Below are 17,403 nucleotides of genomic sequence, written 5' to 3'. Positions count from 1 at the left end.
AAGTTTGTGTCACTAGTACACAGAGGGGTGACATGGGGTGGAGGGAGCATTGCCATGTAATTGCAAAGGAGGGTGACACTTTCATTTTCCTGAGGTTGTTTTTTTTTTTAACCCATACATAAAAACCAGATAGTGTTACTATTGTCAGTAACGCCACTATCTGTCAAATGTTTTAGAAACAACAAGCCTTTTCTTGTGATAAACCAGAATCAGATATTCTCAGCATGCCTCCCTCAACGGTGCATACATTGACTTAAGAGTTTGTGTGTGTGAACATGAACTTTCTTGAAGTTACTTTACGAAGTATGCACCCACGCTAGCTCCTCACACTTGGTTTGCTAAATTTCCTGAGTCAAGGTATCATTTCATAACCAGAGGAAAGGCAAAGGAGTTACCTTATGATAAAGAGAAGCTTGCAACCTTGTAAGGCAGATTTGCTACGAATATTCCACTTGCTATGTAACATAATTTGTTTTTCCCAGTTCACACTTCTGCTCTTCGTTAAATCAGGTTTCTTCCGGAAGTGCTTTGCTTTCAAGAGATACACGAGGTCGTTCAGCTGTTAGAAATAGTCAGCTTTATGTGCTAGAGCAACTACAGAAGGATTCAACATCTGGTAAGTAAAACATACGTCTCCTTATGTTTGAGTTGCATCCCAAAGCCTAATGAGATTTGTCATTTATGCAAATCAGAATCTAATTTGATTCTAGGTATTTTGAGGATGTCCCTACCATTACACGACTTCAGAAAAATACTGTCAACCAGTAGCCAGAGCTTGCTTAGAATTTCTTGAAAAAGTAAATAGTGATTTGGTCCCTCTGAAGTTGGTCTTTTGATGTGGTAACATCAAAGTACAGGGTTCTGAGAGGGTATGAGGATAATGCTTTGAATGAACCAAGGAAGCAGGGGGGTGCTAAAGCCGCAACGAGTATGGGATTGTACATGCACGTTCTTATTTTTACCCTCAAGACTGATGTTGCCTATTCTTCTTTAGATTATTTTATTAGCTTATATGTGGTAATAACTGCTAAACTTGAGTAATGCAAGATGTAACTGCAGTGTAATTACCAATACATAGGTTGTCTAGATGAGGGATGTTCAGTCCCTCGTCAGGATCAGGTGGCTTGGGTGCTCCAGTGGAGGGTTTAAGTCCCTACAACTGCAGAATAGTGGTGGGTTTTCTTTTTAATTTTTTTATTCCCCTATGGCTTTTTTGTCTCCTGCAGAAGCCTGCAGAATTCAGCCACCCCTTCCTTCTAGTAGCATCAGTTGTAGGTTCACTCATGGATTAACTATTTCCGTCAGCTCCTCTTCAACAAAAGGATACCAAGATTTATCCAAACATATCTTGGCTAATGCTACCACTGAGGTAAGTAAATAAGCAGAGTTTTCACTTATTCCTATACCTCCTACTGGAAGTTGTAGCAAAAATGGGTGGGACAAGCCTTGTTGTTCTACTGCCAATAGTTACCTATTTGTCAGTTAGAGAGAGACACCCCGCCATTTAAAATTGCTCAGTGTAAAGTGAGCCAGGCTGCAGCCGTGGGGTTCAGAAGACACTGTTGCATGTTAGCTGAAAGGTTTGTGAAGCTGGTGAAACTGCTGAACTCCTCTAGCGTCCAAGAATTCCTACAGTGCAGGTTTTACTGTGTATCTGTGTATGACAACATGTGAGTGTGTAGTTAGAAGGAAAGCATACTAACTTCATATTTCAGGTCAGGTAGAATCACTTCAACATCGTTTGGAGATACATGCTCCCCCCATTTCCCACAGTAGTTTAGGCTAGTATACAGGCTTAGGCTTTTTTATACCTCTCTCTCTCCCCTCCTTCAGCAGAGAATATGACAGGCAAGTCAGTCTGGCTGTTAATACTCCCTAAGGATTACTAGCACTGTAAAACTGTTTGTGGTAAAGCCAGCTTAGTAGTTTGAGTAGAAGATAGTGTAGCAGCACGTAAAAGCGGAACACAATTTATAGTTTATACAACTTTCTCTTACCTGTACTTTTGTCATTGTTTTCTAAGGTAATGGCAGCGTGCTCTCATAACCTGAGGAATCTCTACACATGCCAGGCAGCAGCTGGTTGGAAGTAAGTTTATGGCAGGTCTTTATAATGGGAGGCCTTTTTATGTATTTGGCTCTCTTGTGTGCAAATACCTTTCATTTGTCTTTGACAGATATCAATGTACAGAAAAAGAGGTGCTGGTTTACTACAAAGTCTTCCCTTCGGCAACAAGGCACGGGTTTCTGGGAGCAGGAGTGATAGAAAGACCTCTTCCCTATGTCTGGGGACTAGTGAGAGATCCTGGCAAAAGGCATCTGTACGACAGAACTATCAACACAGCTCGAATACACAAGAAGGTAACCAGCCATATTCAGCTGGGTGAGTATCAACACAAATGGCTGGCCACCATTATCATTACGTACTTTCTCAGCTCAGGTTGTCAGCCAGGAAGAAATTTAGAGGCATCTTGTTTATTCAAACCTGAAGAAATGAAATAATTTCATTATTTAATACGGGAACTTCAGTTTTGCAAGACTTTTCCAAAGTAAGGATAATATTAAACACATCTCGCTGCAGAAGTACAGCTAAAGATGGTGGTTTGAAAGTCAAAATAAATCTTAAGTGTCTTGAAAAAGCATCTTAATGACACATTATAGCATATTAACTAGGGCTCTGCTCTTAGGCAACAAGAAGTCAAAATAAAATACGCACGTGCATTTAAGGGGTGGGGGAAAATTGTGACAAGTTAAAGTTGTCAAAGTCTAATTCCCCTTTTTTTTGTTTTTGGGTGTTTTTTTCAGTCTATTTAGTGACTGATACCTCCCTCTGCTACCTAAAGCAACCCCGGGATTTCTGCTGCATTACTGTAGAAGCCAAAGAGGTAAAGTGAACGTTCTCTCTGAAGCACAGAGGAGTAATTGTTCTGAACTGGTTCAAGGCCAAAAGGGGAGAAGGAAGGAAAGTCCATGCTCATATTTCCAGAAGTGACAGTGTAATAGGAAGAAAAGCCTTGCTGATATGACACAAATGAATTATGTATAAAACCCTCTTGTGAATGACAACCGTGAACCAAGCCCCCTTAGGCAGTAACACAAGTGTTACACAGTATATTCTGGTTACAAACATGCAAGATTATGACAAAAAATTATTTAATAAATGAGAAATATTATTTCTTATCAAAAGAGCTCTTTTAAGTAAGCAATATGAGAAATATGCCTCGTGACAAACAAAGAAGACATTATGATACGCATAAAATTTTTTTCAAATTGTTGTCTTTACGCTTTGTCACATGCAGGAGAACTTGTCTGTCTTGGCTATTCAGTCTGTCTATGATGCATCCATGCCTCACCCGTGTAAAGAAGTGGTGAGAGGGGAGATTTTGCCGAGTGCTTGGATACTGGAACCTGATGTAGTGAACGGAAGAGATATCACCAGAGTTATTTACATGGCACAGGTAGGATTTTGTTGTATGTCCAACTGTGAATGCAAAAAGCCGTTACATATTACAACACTTAAGAGCTCGTAAGTAACAAAAAAATATAATCCTTATGCTACAGTCCATGAAGTTTATGAAGTGACCATAAAAGTCACCTCCACTTCACACTGTTATCTAGCATGGTGTACAGTAATGCAGAGAGAAGCTTATTAGGATTGTGCTTAAGCACACGATCCCAAGTTTTAGCAGTATCTAAAGCTGCTCCCTTGGATACAAAGACTCTTCTGTAAAGGTTTATTAGCAATTTTAGTATATGTTGCGTTCTCACACGGTGAGCCAGTATGGAGAGTCTTGTTTGCATTTCCATCGTGCTGTGGACACAGGAACTCCACCTCGGGTTATACTATTTTCAAAGTGCATGGAAACACTTGTTGTTAACTTTCTCTAACTGAAGTCTTTAATTCTTCACACTTAATAGATACAAAAGAGAAGTCAAGATTAGGATTCCAGTTAAGAATAAGAAAATCCCGCCATCCATTTATTACAGACTCATCTGAAAAGTAGGCTCTCTTTGAGACAGTGGTACCAAGTGCTCATCTGAGAGCTGAATGGCATTAGTCCTTTAAACTTATCTATATAAAACACGTTTTTAAGATAACAATTTAAAAAAATATTATCTTTAAATTATAGTAACTAGCATATGCATTTTACAATGTATGTGTAATGTATATGCATTTTAAAATTTTAGATGCATGTTATATTGCACTTTAGTATATGCATATGCATTTTCAGTAACACTGTATCTGTCTCAAACTAGTAACCTTTAATCTAAGCTCAAACTCAAAGGCAGCGTGGGTCATACCTGCTGAAAGTAACATCGAATGGCAAAGCTTTGAAAGTCTGTGCCGTATTGGGCAGGAAAAGATACAAACCACACAGTAGTGATAGCATTTGGCTGTAAACCGCTTTTGTGCTTAACACACACTTGCAACGTCAGAGCTATTCCGGGCTGGAGAAGTGTTTTGTTCAAAAACAGGTACAAACCCCAACAACATGCGGCCTTTCTTCTAACTCCTGCAGGTGGATCTCGGTGCCCCGGCTATCCCCGCAAGGCTCCTGAGTTCCATTGCTAAGCGACAGCCTCTGGTGATCGCTCGACTGGCACACTTTCTTGCTAGTTAGTGTTTGGTACAAAACTGGACGCTCAGCAGCCGCTGAATGTTCATGAAGAGACACAAGCATCTGTAAGGGTAATGTAAAATGCTGGCTCCTAAAACAGTGACAATGAAGCCTCGCTTGAGGAGCCTAACTGCTAACGTTGGACTATACAAAAGTATAGTTAGAAAAAAGGATCATTTATTTTAGCCAACGCTGCTCAGAAGAAACCCAGCAAGTTTTATGGGGAACCTGTCCTCCTGGAGACAGCTGTGGAAAACCTCCATGGAGCAGCCAGAAGGTGTGCTGTCTCTATAAAGAGCAGAGGAGGAGACTTTGCTTTACAATAGCCAGCATCTTACATGCAGAAGTGTATTACTTAATTTCTGTTTCCAAGGAGCTTCAAAGATCAACCTTCTTTCTTTTAAGAAGGTTTAGGCAGCAGTGAGAAAAAGGCAATGGAGGCAATGAAATGCATGACAAACTGGAAACAGTACAAGTACACATATGGCCTGAGACCTTCTACAACCTCTTGAGTAGAGCTGCAAAGCCACTTTCTAACGTTGAGATAAGCATCAAATGCAGAATTCCTAACAGTGTAGATAAATCATTTAACTTAGCTAGCTGGCTATACTTCTCCTTGAGAAGGGAAGTTAAAACAGCACGATATCCACTAGTCATCCTACACCCTGGACAGATTTGTCTCACGTAACTGGCTGACTACTTGCAGCTAGTATAAGGTATTTCAGATTGCCACTACACTATGCAGCATCAGTGGAAACCACCACACCTCAGGACACAGTTTTACTGCAGTGCAGAATTAGGTGCTTTGAAATAAAGAAACCAAACTGACAGTTGTAAACAGTGACACTGTCATTAATAGGGAGTAGTACTGAGTAAGCAGCTTGTTTCTAGAATTTAAATCTGCAAGTAGGAGTAGCTCCAGCGTTTTTCCACAATGGCTTTTTCCATCAGCCCTTCTTCACTTTCACCCAAATGCATTAAGAGTTGAAAATCTAGCCTGGTCATAGCCTTATTGCACCTCGTTGTTCATAGCGCGACCAGCTGTCTCACTGCAGTGAATACAGACTCTTCCCATTCGATTACCTCGTGGTATTTCTGTTGAACTTAGTCCAACAATCCTGCTGTCAGGCTTTACACGTTTGTTCACCACACGCCCTAGTTTGGTCACACATTCCTAAAAATTAATCATCTGAATAACTTCATTTAGTTCTTCAGCACAACGGTAAAGGATCACTTTAGGTATCTTATCTAATCTAAGCAATAAAAGCTGCTATGATATGCTTTCTTTAGCTCAAAAAAGCCCACGTTGTTCGAGAAGCTGTTGCACTTTAAATTTGTCAAGCAAGAGATATGTATTCAAGCATCCACCTTACCAGAGCTGGCATCTACTACTTCAACACGGTTAGTTACTTTCAGTAGAAGATGCATTTTCCCAGCATACAGTGAAGTTAGCTGCACTGCCCACCTTTGAGTTCAAGAGCCAAGATCTACTTTTACTGTATCTTTGCACAGGTGTAATTTTGGCTCTCAGCTTCTATGTTACTTCCTGTTATTAATATATTAAGTTTTAAAAGAAAAGGTAATAGCTATTTTAAATTGGTATTTAAGAAAATAGCAGTTTTGAGACATACCAGCCCCCAGCTTTCCCCCGCCCCTAAACTATACCAGGTAGGATAACAAAACTTTTCACTTACAAATTTGCTTTGTTTTACCCCTCGATGGTCATGGTTACAATCTTACCACCGCTATATTACTGTTCTTTTTGGTGAGGCTCAGCCTTTTCTTGAAAGGCCTGCCAAACTGTGTCATGGCATGCTTCACTTCAATGTCACGCATCTTCCATAGTCCCTCGAGGAAAAAGGGGCAACCTGTCACAAAGTTTTCACAGAAAGACAAATTTCCAGATTTGCAACCTGTCATACAGTCCCCCCCTTTTGGTGGAAACCAAGAAAGGAGGAGCGAACGAGGCAGTACATAAAAGCCTCTGAAAAAGTGAGCAGAAACAGCAGCACGGCGTATTGGCTCTGTCCCCAGTGCTGCTCCCATGGATTTCCAGAGGAGGCAGGGGAGGTCGTCATACAATCCACAAAAGATTTGCTCAGTGCTTCGCTTTTTTTCCTTTTTATTTTGGACACGGCACTAGTGATAAAGCAGTTTTTGTAGGAAAAACATCTAGGGGGATTCCTGTTGATCAACGATGCCAGTGCCTATGAAGGATGATGTCTTATTGTACAGTGCATCAGATGTTTATTTTTATATATACATAAGATTTTTTTCTATGTTTAAAAATTAAGTTATTTATATATGCTTGTTTTGAAGCGGTTTTATATGCTATCAAAGCTAAGTTTTATTTTTATCAGTATTGAATTAATGTAACTTTTTTTTTTAATACAATCTTCAATTGATACTAAAAAGCCTGTTTATATGAATGTTTTCTTTTGCAAATGTAACATTTTATGGTACCCGTTAATGTACGGCATTGGTTTGTTTGCAAGGAAGAAAAAAACCCAGCAGATATCTAATTTGTTCATCTACAACGGGCAAAAACCAACTTCCTGTAAGTTACTGCTGAGCAGTAGATGATCAAACCAATTGTATTGTACCACCTACTGTCACATCTCTGCTCTTAATCAAGATTGCTATTTTCATATCCACAATAATGGGTATTTTCTACACAAGAAAACGTGCCCCACCTTACTTTGCTCCAGCTAAGATACCCATCTATGGAACTATGCTGGATGGAGAAATAACATAAAGGCTAGCTTGTGATAAAAGCTGTAGGTCTCCTGCTTACCTGCTGAGGAATGCGCACGGAGTATGAATTTGTGGCACAAGAGTCAAGAAGCCAGTCACTGCTTAAATTTGGTTTCTGTGACGCAGTGCCTTGTCCAGGCAAAGGGGGTGTTTTGTTTTGAAACGAGGCACTGGCTGAAGCTTCTTCCTGAGTCCAGTTACACAACTCCTCTGACCCAAACAGCCAGAAGGAAGTTAATACAATGCCATTTTTCCTCACTTTCTTTTGAGAGCTGTGAGTTTGCTGTAGGGAAGACTGACAGAAGGAAGGCCACACACTCTGACCTGCTTGCTGTGAGCTCTCGTCTCCCTACCGCTCTCCTCCTTGCAGCACCACTCGCACTACAGCTAGAGGCAGGGAACAGGTACAATGCTTCAAGCACTCACACCGAGAGGAATCTACCAGCCCAGTGGGACTGCGGAGTCATGCAGCCTCATGACAGTGGTCCCACTGCGGAGCATCCCTAGGCAGAAAACAGCGTGCTATGCAATTGTTCCCGAGGTTTAGTTACGAAGTCAAGTGTCTGGCTTTACAGAGCAACCAAGGCCGAGTACCTTGGGATGCCCGGGAACGACAGTAACTGCATTAAGCCGTAAGAACATGGAAACGGAGGTGTTCCTTACCTGCTGGTTCCCACTGAAGAACTGACTGCCCTCTCCCCAGAGAGGATAAAACTATCCCCTCTGGACCTAGTAAACTGCTCCTGGGGCTTGGTCACCTTTTAAATAAAAATTTCCAAGCATGCTGTATTAGAGAAGGATAATTCAGGTATGTTGCGTTCATGAAAACAGCTGTGGCCATGGTATCTATGCAGAGAGTTTTACAATACCCAAATAAAAAGTCAGTTCCAGAGCCGAGAGCACCTTTTTTTTTTTACCATTATGGATTCCAGCTTCTTCCCCCTTCCACCACCCCCACCCCCCTTATATAACAAAATAAAGCTGTATTTCAGTTTAAGCAAAGCAGCAGCAGGCTGGACAGGAGCTATTACTGTACTTTCTCTGCCCCATGCTTTGTGGCAAGGCACCTTTTTTTGTACTCGCCCCAGTACAAAGAGGTTATATATCAACAGCTTGAACACAAAACAGGATATTTAATCACGTTTATTATGACAAACAACAACTTCAAAGGAGCTCTGCAGCAAAATGTCACACAGTACTCGGCCTCAGGGAGCAGGTATGGTATGATACGGTGTGTACTTGCTATTTCAATTCATGTTACCATTTCCTTGCTGCATACACAGCACGCCTCCTTCTAGGGACCCCCTGCTTCAAGCACATCAGAAAACCCCTAAAATGAGGCATGCACATGGAACATGCCAAATCTTTCAATGCCACGCTTGCTTAGTAACCAAGCCAAGAAAAAAGCTCAGTACAGTTCAGGCACTGATGTGCCTCTGTGGTTTCTCTCTCTGTAGCAAATATATTTTAACAGAAGCCACAGTTCTACCTAATTATTAGGTCTGTTTGTGGTTTTTCTTAAATCACTGACTCCGAGGTGTTACCTTTTCTCATCTTATACAAGGAAGAGGTAAATTAAGTTAATTAGCAAGCTAAAAAGCCCTGGGCTTCACTTCATCCAGATGTTGTTCTTGCATAACACAGTATTTGCTTTCCAGAAAAACCTGCACTGCTAGGACACTCCTAGACAAAAGGAAATAATAATAGCCTCACTGCTATGGCGGGGGCGGTGGGGGGGGCATCCCATGAGACAGCTAATGAGCACCTAATCATATTCTGCTAACCACCAGCAGTCCCTACCACAAACCCCAATGTAAGGAAATACTTGGGGGGTGTGAATGGGAGGTCACACCCTTGGTGATGATCTATCCGCAAAGGCAGAAAACACCCACCGTCCTCCAGGAGCAGGATTCCTTTCAAAACCAGCTCCCCAGAGGACATCACAGAGCTTTTTCACTACTTTTTTGTCTGTTCTTCCAGGCTGTAGTAGTCTTACTGCAGCACTTCCTGTCTGATAAAACCCAAATTCAAGGCAAGAAGGATTATAAAAAACAGCGAATAGCAGCCAGATGCCATTTATGGTCACATACTATAAAAGTGTCTTAAAAAATACCGTCGTCTGTCTTCAGTAAAAAATATAAACACATATTTTCTCCCTTATTTCTATGAAAAACCCCAGGAAATTACAAGTCCTGTTTCCAACAAGAGATGGAAAAACACTTAAGCATCTACATCCTTTAAGAATAATGCCATCAATGTTCTGGTGTATATATTTAATATGGTTTAACTTTTAAAACGAGTCTTAAAAAAATTAAAATCAAACCTTCGAAATTGAGCTTACAATGAAAAATAAATATAGGCTCATCTCCATGTCATACAGGTTCACCTTTTCCCTCCCCTGACAGTACAGTCTGTGTTCAAAGACAGCGTGAGAAATCACATTAAGTCAAGAGCAGAGACAGCCACCAGGAAACCATCTCTCTGATCATGAAGTAACTCGTCCACTTGAATTGATTCCTGGGTTTGGTCACAGCCTGTCGCTGTGCAAATACAAAAAGTGTCCACGAGTCTAAAAAACAGCTGCTCTGAGCCACGATCAAGGTGCTTGAAGGACTTTTGCCTTGGAGATCCATTTGCTGATGTAAATCCTTCAGCATAGTCACCACAGCAAAATGTCCATGAACAGAAAGACCAGTGCAGGTTTTGCACAAAGTGACCTCTTAGCTGCAGTATGCTCCCAGCAAAGAGCTCACAATGCATTCAATAAACACTATAAATTCCATTTGCATCTTCATGAGTAATTTTTGTCCACAGAGAGTCCACCTCCACTAACTTTGTGCCGTCACGGTACCTAGAGATTGTCTGGTCAGCTCACAAGGGCTAGTCCTGGGCTCTTCTATGTGGTGTTCTGATAGAAATACTCTGGACAGCATTTCCAGTTCTTTCAAGAAATCCTGTAACAAACAGATACAAACCAGAGAACCCTTATTAACAAACGTCAACAAAGAGGCTTACTTAATTTTTCTAGTAAAGAACTTTACAAGGTTAAACATGTTGTTGATGGTTTTCCAGTGCAGAAAGCTAGACAAGCTACAAAATTGATTGTAAAGATGAATGCCTGTAGGTCTACATGTTCAGCCTCCCCTCTAACCCCCACACCCTTCTCAGAAGACATCACTGCCACAGTTGAAATGGTTAAACATCTCCAATACACAAGTGCGCACCAGCCTTGAAATACTGTCCGCTCTTTAGCAAGGGACTTGGGCGGTTTCCTACGTTTTGACTCTGGCTAGAATACTCTGAACTCCTCTCACATTCTGGTGGTAGGAGGCAAAGAGGTTTAAACGCAAGTCCGGTCAGTTAAGACCCTTCCCAACGTCATTCTCAGCTGGAGCACGGCAAACGCAGTCAGGCTAGAACTGAGAGCTGGTGACTGAGCCAGCTGGTCTCCAAACTGGTTTACAATTTTCTTGGAGATGTTTCCACTGCATGGGAAACGCTGGGATTCACACAAGTACAGATTTCAACCAAACACTGGTAACAGTAACAAGCTTGCTGGAAGCCAGTCCTGCCGCGTTAAGCGGGAACTATAGATAGGGAAGGTTATGGGCTTCATCTACGCGAAAGAGAACTACAAGGACTGACTGTTTACATAGCTTTCCTGTGTATTTCACCCATTGTTCACACACTTCTAATTACTTACTGAAGGCCAAGGGAGCTCTTCGAGGCTATGCAAGCAACTCTCTATTTCACTAGTTCTCATTAGTTCTTGTTCCACAAGACCATGAAGCACGAAAAGGAACAAATCCCACTGCAAAAGAGAAAAAAATATCAACAACTCAAAAAGAAATGGATTTTGTGTTTGTTTCTTTATCCCTGTACAACTCCTGTTTTTCTTCTCGGATCAGAATGTGGAGAAAAGGAGCAAAAGGAGAAAACACATTATTTATCTGGGTGTGGCAATGAAGGACACCAAAGAGCAACATTCAAGATGAGTGAACAAAACTCCTTTAGTTCATACATTGTATCCTACCAGAAAGTCTCAAAATTTCTAATCCTGTTTCCAAACGCACCAAGTACTTAATTCCTGTGTGTTCAAGAACAGCTCGAAAAATTCTTTTCTTACCTTCTAAAATAAGCTGGTTTTAGCCTGCAACTAAATAGGGCAATTTTCAGCTTCATAGCTGGGGATCTTATAAGATTAACACCGATACACATGCAAAAATGAAAGCTGACAAGACACACAAATGCAGCCAATTACATGTGTTCAGTCCTCATAATCTCCCAAGCCAAATGGGCCATTTTGTCATTTTTCCTCAATTAAACCGTGCCTTCCTGACAGCCCCCCAGACAGGTATCAAACACCGACAAGTAGTATGCAGTCCTCTTTTTCTCTATCCCTGCAGAAACAACGCCAGCCAACAGCAGAGCAGATCCTGCTAGCCTCATTCACACAAGCAATCAGTTAACACTGCGAGCAGGCAGAACTCTTACATGAATATATCAGACCAGAGCGGATAACTGGCAGCTCCACAGACCGGAATAAGCTTTACCTCTCGCTGCTTGACTTCTGCAAGATAACCAATGTTCTTCTTGCTGAACATCAGCTGCACAGGAACAGCTGTCCCAAAGTCCTCCTTCCAGACAGAAAGCAGCAGTTTTAGAAGGCCATAGGTGGGATTATTCTTTACACGCAGCCTCTGGGAGCTCTTCTCTGAGGACTCGATCCCGAGACTCAGAGGAACACGATCTGAAACTGTAAGAAAAAGGAAGAAAGGTGAACTTCCATAGCTGCATTATTTTCCTTTTATAGTCATCATCTTGGTCCAACAGCACATTTTGCATAGCTGAAGTAATAACAGTGAGTGTAAACCAGCGAACCTAAGAGGACTGGAGTTTAGAAACACGCAAAATTATGAGCTTTGAAACTATATGAACAAGTATTGCATAGGAAGAGATTCATACTACTCAGACAAAGAATACCGTTTGGTTGCCCTATAGCCCCAAGTCTTGAAAGATGACTGACTCAATAAAAAGTCAGCCTAATGTTTAACAAAAGAGGACCTAGGTGTTACTCCAAAGGAGAGTAACACAGTAAAACAACATTTAAATCTGTAAACAGATTAAACCGTTGTTCATAGTTTTGACGATAGGCAGAGTCGCATAACTTCATACAAGTGAAAGTAAAGCTGAACAGTGTTTAACTGCAGCTAAACATACACAGCGGGAAGATACAAGATCTTCCTTGGTACAGACTCACAGGGTCTGTATTTCACAATATTCAGATGTGAACTGCTTTCTGAAAGAATGAACCATGTATAAAACTTCTGAGAAGGTTCTAAAACCAGGAAATTAGAAGGTTGCCCAGGGAGAAAACACCTGCATCCAGATCACTAGCTCCTGCTGAGAAAAACACTGTATTTAACACATTAGAGCAAGAGGGGAAAAAAAAAAAAACAAACACCTGAAAACACTCACAGAAGTCACAATACACAGAAAACAAGTTAGTTCCATTCTCTCCAAAAGGAGCCATAAAAATATAATTTAAGGGCACAGGCCCTTACTTTTAGGGAAAAAAAAACCTCAGCTGCAACTTTTCAGAGGCAGAAATACTGGAAAACATATCACATATTTAAATGAAGGTATCAATAAATAAAAAACAATGGAGATGTGAATAGAACACCAGATCTGAAGGATGGTTAGTGACAATATAATGCTGTTTTGCAGAAGGTGGAAGGGAATAAGAGCAACCACCCAAACTGACAGAAAAAAAATCTGCAGACTCAACAACACCAAAGAGAATCAAACGTTCATGAGCTCCAAATACTGAAATGTCTGACCCCAAGCATTTAAGAGAACTGTAGTAACAGATTTCAGTCTTAAATAGCTTATCATGACTGACTTACCCAGCAAAGAAGCCAACTCAACCGTGCACTTTGCCAGCTGCTGTTCTGATGTGGGACACATGAACTGGAAAACACAAAAAAAAAGTTGTATCTTTGTCCCCATACTGCAGACTGGACAAAACAGGGCTTCACAAGGGATAAAAATATCAGAGAAGAGCAGGCAATTTACAGCAAGCAGCACAGAGCTGTAATCAGGAGACCATTAAAGACTGAAAGACAAGAAAAAAACGTGTATGAAAAGGGGATCCACAAAGGCTAATTTTAAGTAGCAAGCAGATCTACACAGTATAAAAAAATGCAGTGCAACTTTGTCACATTTGATCTCGGACAAAAAACACTCAACTGAACTCAACTGTGAGGCAAGGCAAGCTAACAAGTTTACAGGTGTGAAGACATCTCAAAGTGGTCCAAGGGTTTTTTTGATTGCTTTTTTACTTCTACCTTTCTGCATCGAAGTGTCTGACTCAATCTTCCTAGCAGGCACTCCAGCCAGACGTACTCAATCACTTCACCCTCATCCCGTGGGCCCACAGCAACACAGAGTACATCCTTGATGAAAAAGACAGCAGTAATTCACCTATTAGTATCCTGCACGTCCACAAACAGATCTCTGGACCTATGACAGAGCAGTTCACAGATAGTCCTCAGGTCCTCATAAGAAAAAAAAAAAAAATTAAGCTAGTATCCTCCTCATTTCATAAGACAGATTAAAGCTGAATTTTTCACAACCTTACCTAGGTCTGATTTTCTACCATAGTTCTCACTAACGTTTTGAAGTCAAAGTCAGTGAGGGCAACCAGGTCATCCTTCTTAAAAGTAACTAGCTCTAAAACTCTAGATAAATCTGATAGCGCAGCAAGCAAGTTCAAGGTAGAAGTGCTACAGAAATGCGGAGTCCTCTTACATTGTCAAGGTAGCTTCAGCGTCAATAAAAGCCAAGTATGAAGAGCACTAACAGGGTTATGGCCTGAAAACTGGTTTAGCAAATTTTACGTGTGGTAGCACTTTCCATCACCAGCGATTTACCACCCAACATCAGAAACCCAGGATGGAAGTCAAAAGAATAAAAAATATTTTAAACCTCTATCTCAAGATGCCATACAAAAATATCTTCAAAAAGCAACAGTTTACAGAAAAAGCCCCTGGTTTCCTCACATATCTTACCCTCCTCTTTTTATTTTATCTCAAGCAAGAAAGTGTTAAAGGATATGTACTCATTCTTATACAACTGCTGGGAATGTGATGGCAGTGAGATCCAGTATTATTGCTCAAACAGACAAGCAGCAGCAAAAAAAGAAATAGGCAGAATATGTAACCGTAAAAAAGTGAGGTTTTTAGAATTCTTCTTTTCTTCATGGGTTACTCACACAGGTTATATAATTGCATGAGTTTTACAAGAACAGTGATCTTTTAAAAGCCTGGGAGAAAAGACCAAAATGTAATTTGAACCAGCTTGAATAGAAAGTTGCTTGGATCTAAGGCTGAAATTATGTCCGTACCATCACCTTTTTTTTTTAAGATACTCTGATTTCTCCCTAATTATAGCTGAATGAAGGTGCAGATGCAGACTGGCAAAAATCTTTCAACAGATTTGTCTGACACTTAATTCAATGTATAATTCCTGGTGTATAAGATGGGACAGTCTATCAAGTTCTACAGAACTAAAAGGACCAACTCTAAACGGAGACCAGGAGACTCTCCACAGAAAGAGCAGGTCTACAAAAAAGTGGCTATTTTGATACGCTGACTCTTCAGCATACAGTTGTACACAACGCTCACCACACTACACTACTTCTATCAAAAAGGCCACTGCCATGCTACAAGAAATCCTGTATTTGAGATAGTACTCCTGACCAGGGAACTTTGATCTACACACAGACAGCGAGCAGGGGGATGAGAAAAACATGAGACCTTTCCATCGTGTTTCCTAAACACTCCTCACAGCCAGTTCCTTAGAACCAGAACATCCCCTTTTAAAAAAAAACCCAAACCAAACAAAACACACACACACACCCCCACCGAGGTGAAAAATAAAAAGGGAGTTAGGGCAAGCCAGGAAGCGAACACCACGTACCTTAATCTCGTTGATGATTTGGGAGGGAAACGGAGCACAGTGCTGACAGCCTGGAGGGCAGTCCTTTCTCAACTCCAGAGCATCCTCGGTGGGCAAGGGAAGTCCTGGGACTTTCAGCATTCTGTTGAAGGTTGCCTTCACTTCTCTTTTGATGAGTGCTACAAAGAACAGGGAACAAATCCTGCCTCCTTCAGCTTTTCTCTCCAGTGAGGCAGGCAACTGTTTCCAAACACTACCCTTATTAGACTCTCATTCCAAGGGCCATGGCGAATGAGGAAAGGACAGTTTACGCTTTCAAACCCTTCTCACTCTGAGCTCCCGTTATATTTAATGGGTAGAGGCACAGGTGCAGAGAGTGTGTTAACCCACAGCTCTAAAAGGCAGCTACCCATTACCACCAGGTACCACTGGCAACTCATCTCACTTTCCTTCAAAATATTTCAGCGGCTTTAATGAACACAGTAGCTAAGCCAGGAAGCAATGCCAAAGTAGAAAGCTGAATTGGCGTGATCATACCAGTTCAACCACTGCGCCCATGAAAGCCATATGTTTTCTACCAAAATAAGTCTTGACCAGCATCCAAAACACTAAACTCCTGCTGCTGCAAATGGTGCTGGATATTCCTCCCCAGATTCTTGGCACAACCTCCTGAAACGATGGGTTTTCAGAGATTCTGAAGAGTTGCCAGGGCATTATTACAGAGTAAAAGGACTACAGTTGCCTTCAGCCTGCTGAAAACACCCAGTCCAAGAGGTGTTTGTTTTACAGAAGATTTCAGAAGCACTCTGTACATGTGGACCATAAGGTCTTGAGAGCACAGCTGTCTGTATCATATGTTTGAAATGCTAAGACAACTTCAGCCTAGATGACATTTTCAGAAGCAGCTTGCCACAGCATTCATTCTCACCATCCTACGAGCCTCCATAACTAAAAGTCACTTACATGGGCCAAGCCTGAAAAATCCCTGGAGAAGGTTCTTGGAGCTAGAAATCATTCCTCTTATTCCTAAACAAGGAGGGACAGAGCAACTGCATGCTTCCCACTAAAAGAAAAATGAGTAGGACCAAGTACTTTATAACACTGGAATAAATTCTACCCCTTGATCTCAGAAAAAGAGTACAATATACAGGTTAGAAGCCCCAGCGCAGGGTAAGGAGACTCACCTGCAATGTTGGCAGAAAGCCAGCCACAGGCTTTCTCAGTAGCCAGTTCCACTGCAATGTCTTCTGCACTACTTAAAACCTTTACAGGGAGGATAACAAGTGATAGGAGATTTACTACCAGCCACAGCACTATAGTCAGTGAGAAGTCAGAAGGAAGTCTAGAGGGAAAAGGCTTAATTTTGGCATGCAATATTTAAAAAGAGCACCGCCACCTCTGTGGGAACTGCTACTCTGAGCAATAGGACTGACCCATTTTGACTTCCCAAACCTCATCAACCCTATACAAACCCCATCAACTCTTGGGGAAGTTGATGCTAAAACAAAAGCATTATCCTTGCAAGATGAATGCAATTTATATATCGTTCTAGTCTCAACAGTTAGGTATTGGCTAGAGTATCACTTTAGCCAGAATATCCAAGGCAGCCTGGCAGAGGTGACTCTCCTTAGCTATTAGTCCTCACATGAGGGCATCATTAGATTCCATTGCCCTAAGCTATTAAGGGACAAGTGAAGCAGCAATGGAAAAATGGTAGTGTCCAGACTTAAGGTCAAGGCCTTTAGTAAGTTTTAGTGAAAATACATACTGCTGCAGATGTCTCTTCCGGCAATAACACCCTTACCGCCTCAGGACCTTTCTTTTTGCAAAATCTGCAAGAAAAGAAAGAAAACGTGCCACAGGATTAGTCAAAGTTCTTGGACAACACTCAGAGGTTCATTACCATAGGAACTTTCACATGCTCTCTTACAGTCAAAACCAGTTGGAAGACTGCAGTGAAATAAGTCAGACCAAAAGACCAGACAAGGAAAAAGCAATTACAAGCCAGCAAGCTGCAATACTCAGTTTTCCAAAAAGGGGAAATACAATAGCTGCAGTAGATGTCCGTTTGG

The 17,403-nt window shown here is 41.3% G+C and overlaps 2 protein-coding genes across 2 annotated transcripts in view; one reads left to right on the top strand and one right to left on the bottom strand.

The window, feature by feature from the left end:
* Nucleotides 1-7,296, top strand: part of STARD9 (StAR-related lipid transfer (START) domain containing 9) — a 119,308-nt gene extending 112,012 nt beyond the window's left edge. The window contains exons 28-34 of the mRNA XM_009319203.1: nt 511-616; nt 1,227-1,369; nt 2,024-2,088; nt 2,177-2,382; nt 2,805-2,884; nt 3,299-3,457; nt 4,520-7,296. Coding sequence (XP_009317478.1) covers nt 511-616; nt 1,227-1,369; nt 2,024-2,088; nt 2,177-2,382; nt 2,805-2,884; nt 3,299-3,457; nt 4,520-4,621 — 861 coding nt within the window. The 3' untranslated portion in view covers nt 4,622-7,296. The remainder of the gene's footprint in view (nt 1-510; nt 617-1,226; nt 1,370-2,023; nt 2,089-2,176; nt 2,383-2,804; nt 2,885-3,298; nt 3,458-4,519) is intronic.
* Nucleotides 5,628-17,403, bottom strand: part of CDAN1 (codanin 1) — a 35,269-nt gene continuing 23,493 nt past the window's right edge. Inside the window, exons 22-32 of the mRNA XM_009319248.1 lie at nt 17,100-17,163; nt 16,516-16,594; nt 15,353-15,510; nt 13,720-13,827; nt 13,279-13,342; nt 11,926-12,128; nt 11,076-11,183; nt 10,224-10,326; nt 7,413-7,582; nt 6,359-6,466; nt 5,628-5,792 (exon numbers count right to left, since the gene is read on the bottom strand). Of these exons, the coding sequence (XP_009317523.1) occupies nt 5,628-5,792; nt 6,359-6,466; nt 7,413-7,582; nt 10,224-10,326; nt 11,076-11,183; nt 11,926-12,128; nt 13,279-13,342; nt 13,720-13,827; nt 15,353-15,510; nt 16,516-16,594; nt 17,100-17,163 (1,330 nt within the window). The remainder of the gene's footprint in view (nt 5,793-6,358; nt 6,467-7,412; nt 7,583-10,223; nt 10,327-11,075; nt 11,184-11,925; nt 12,129-13,278; nt 13,343-13,719; nt 13,828-15,352; nt 15,511-16,515; nt 16,595-17,099; nt 17,164-17,403) is intronic.

Source organism: Pygoscelis adeliae, unplaced genomic scaffold (assembly GCF_000699105.1).
Source record: "Pygoscelis adeliae isolate BGI_AS28 unplaced genomic scaffold, ASM69910v1 Scaffold22, whole genome shotgun sequence".
NCBI classification, from domain to species: Eukaryota; Metazoa; Chordata; class Aves; order Sphenisciformes; family Spheniscidae; genus Pygoscelis; species Pygoscelis adeliae.
This window is presented reverse-complemented; position numbering and strand designations above follow the sequence as displayed.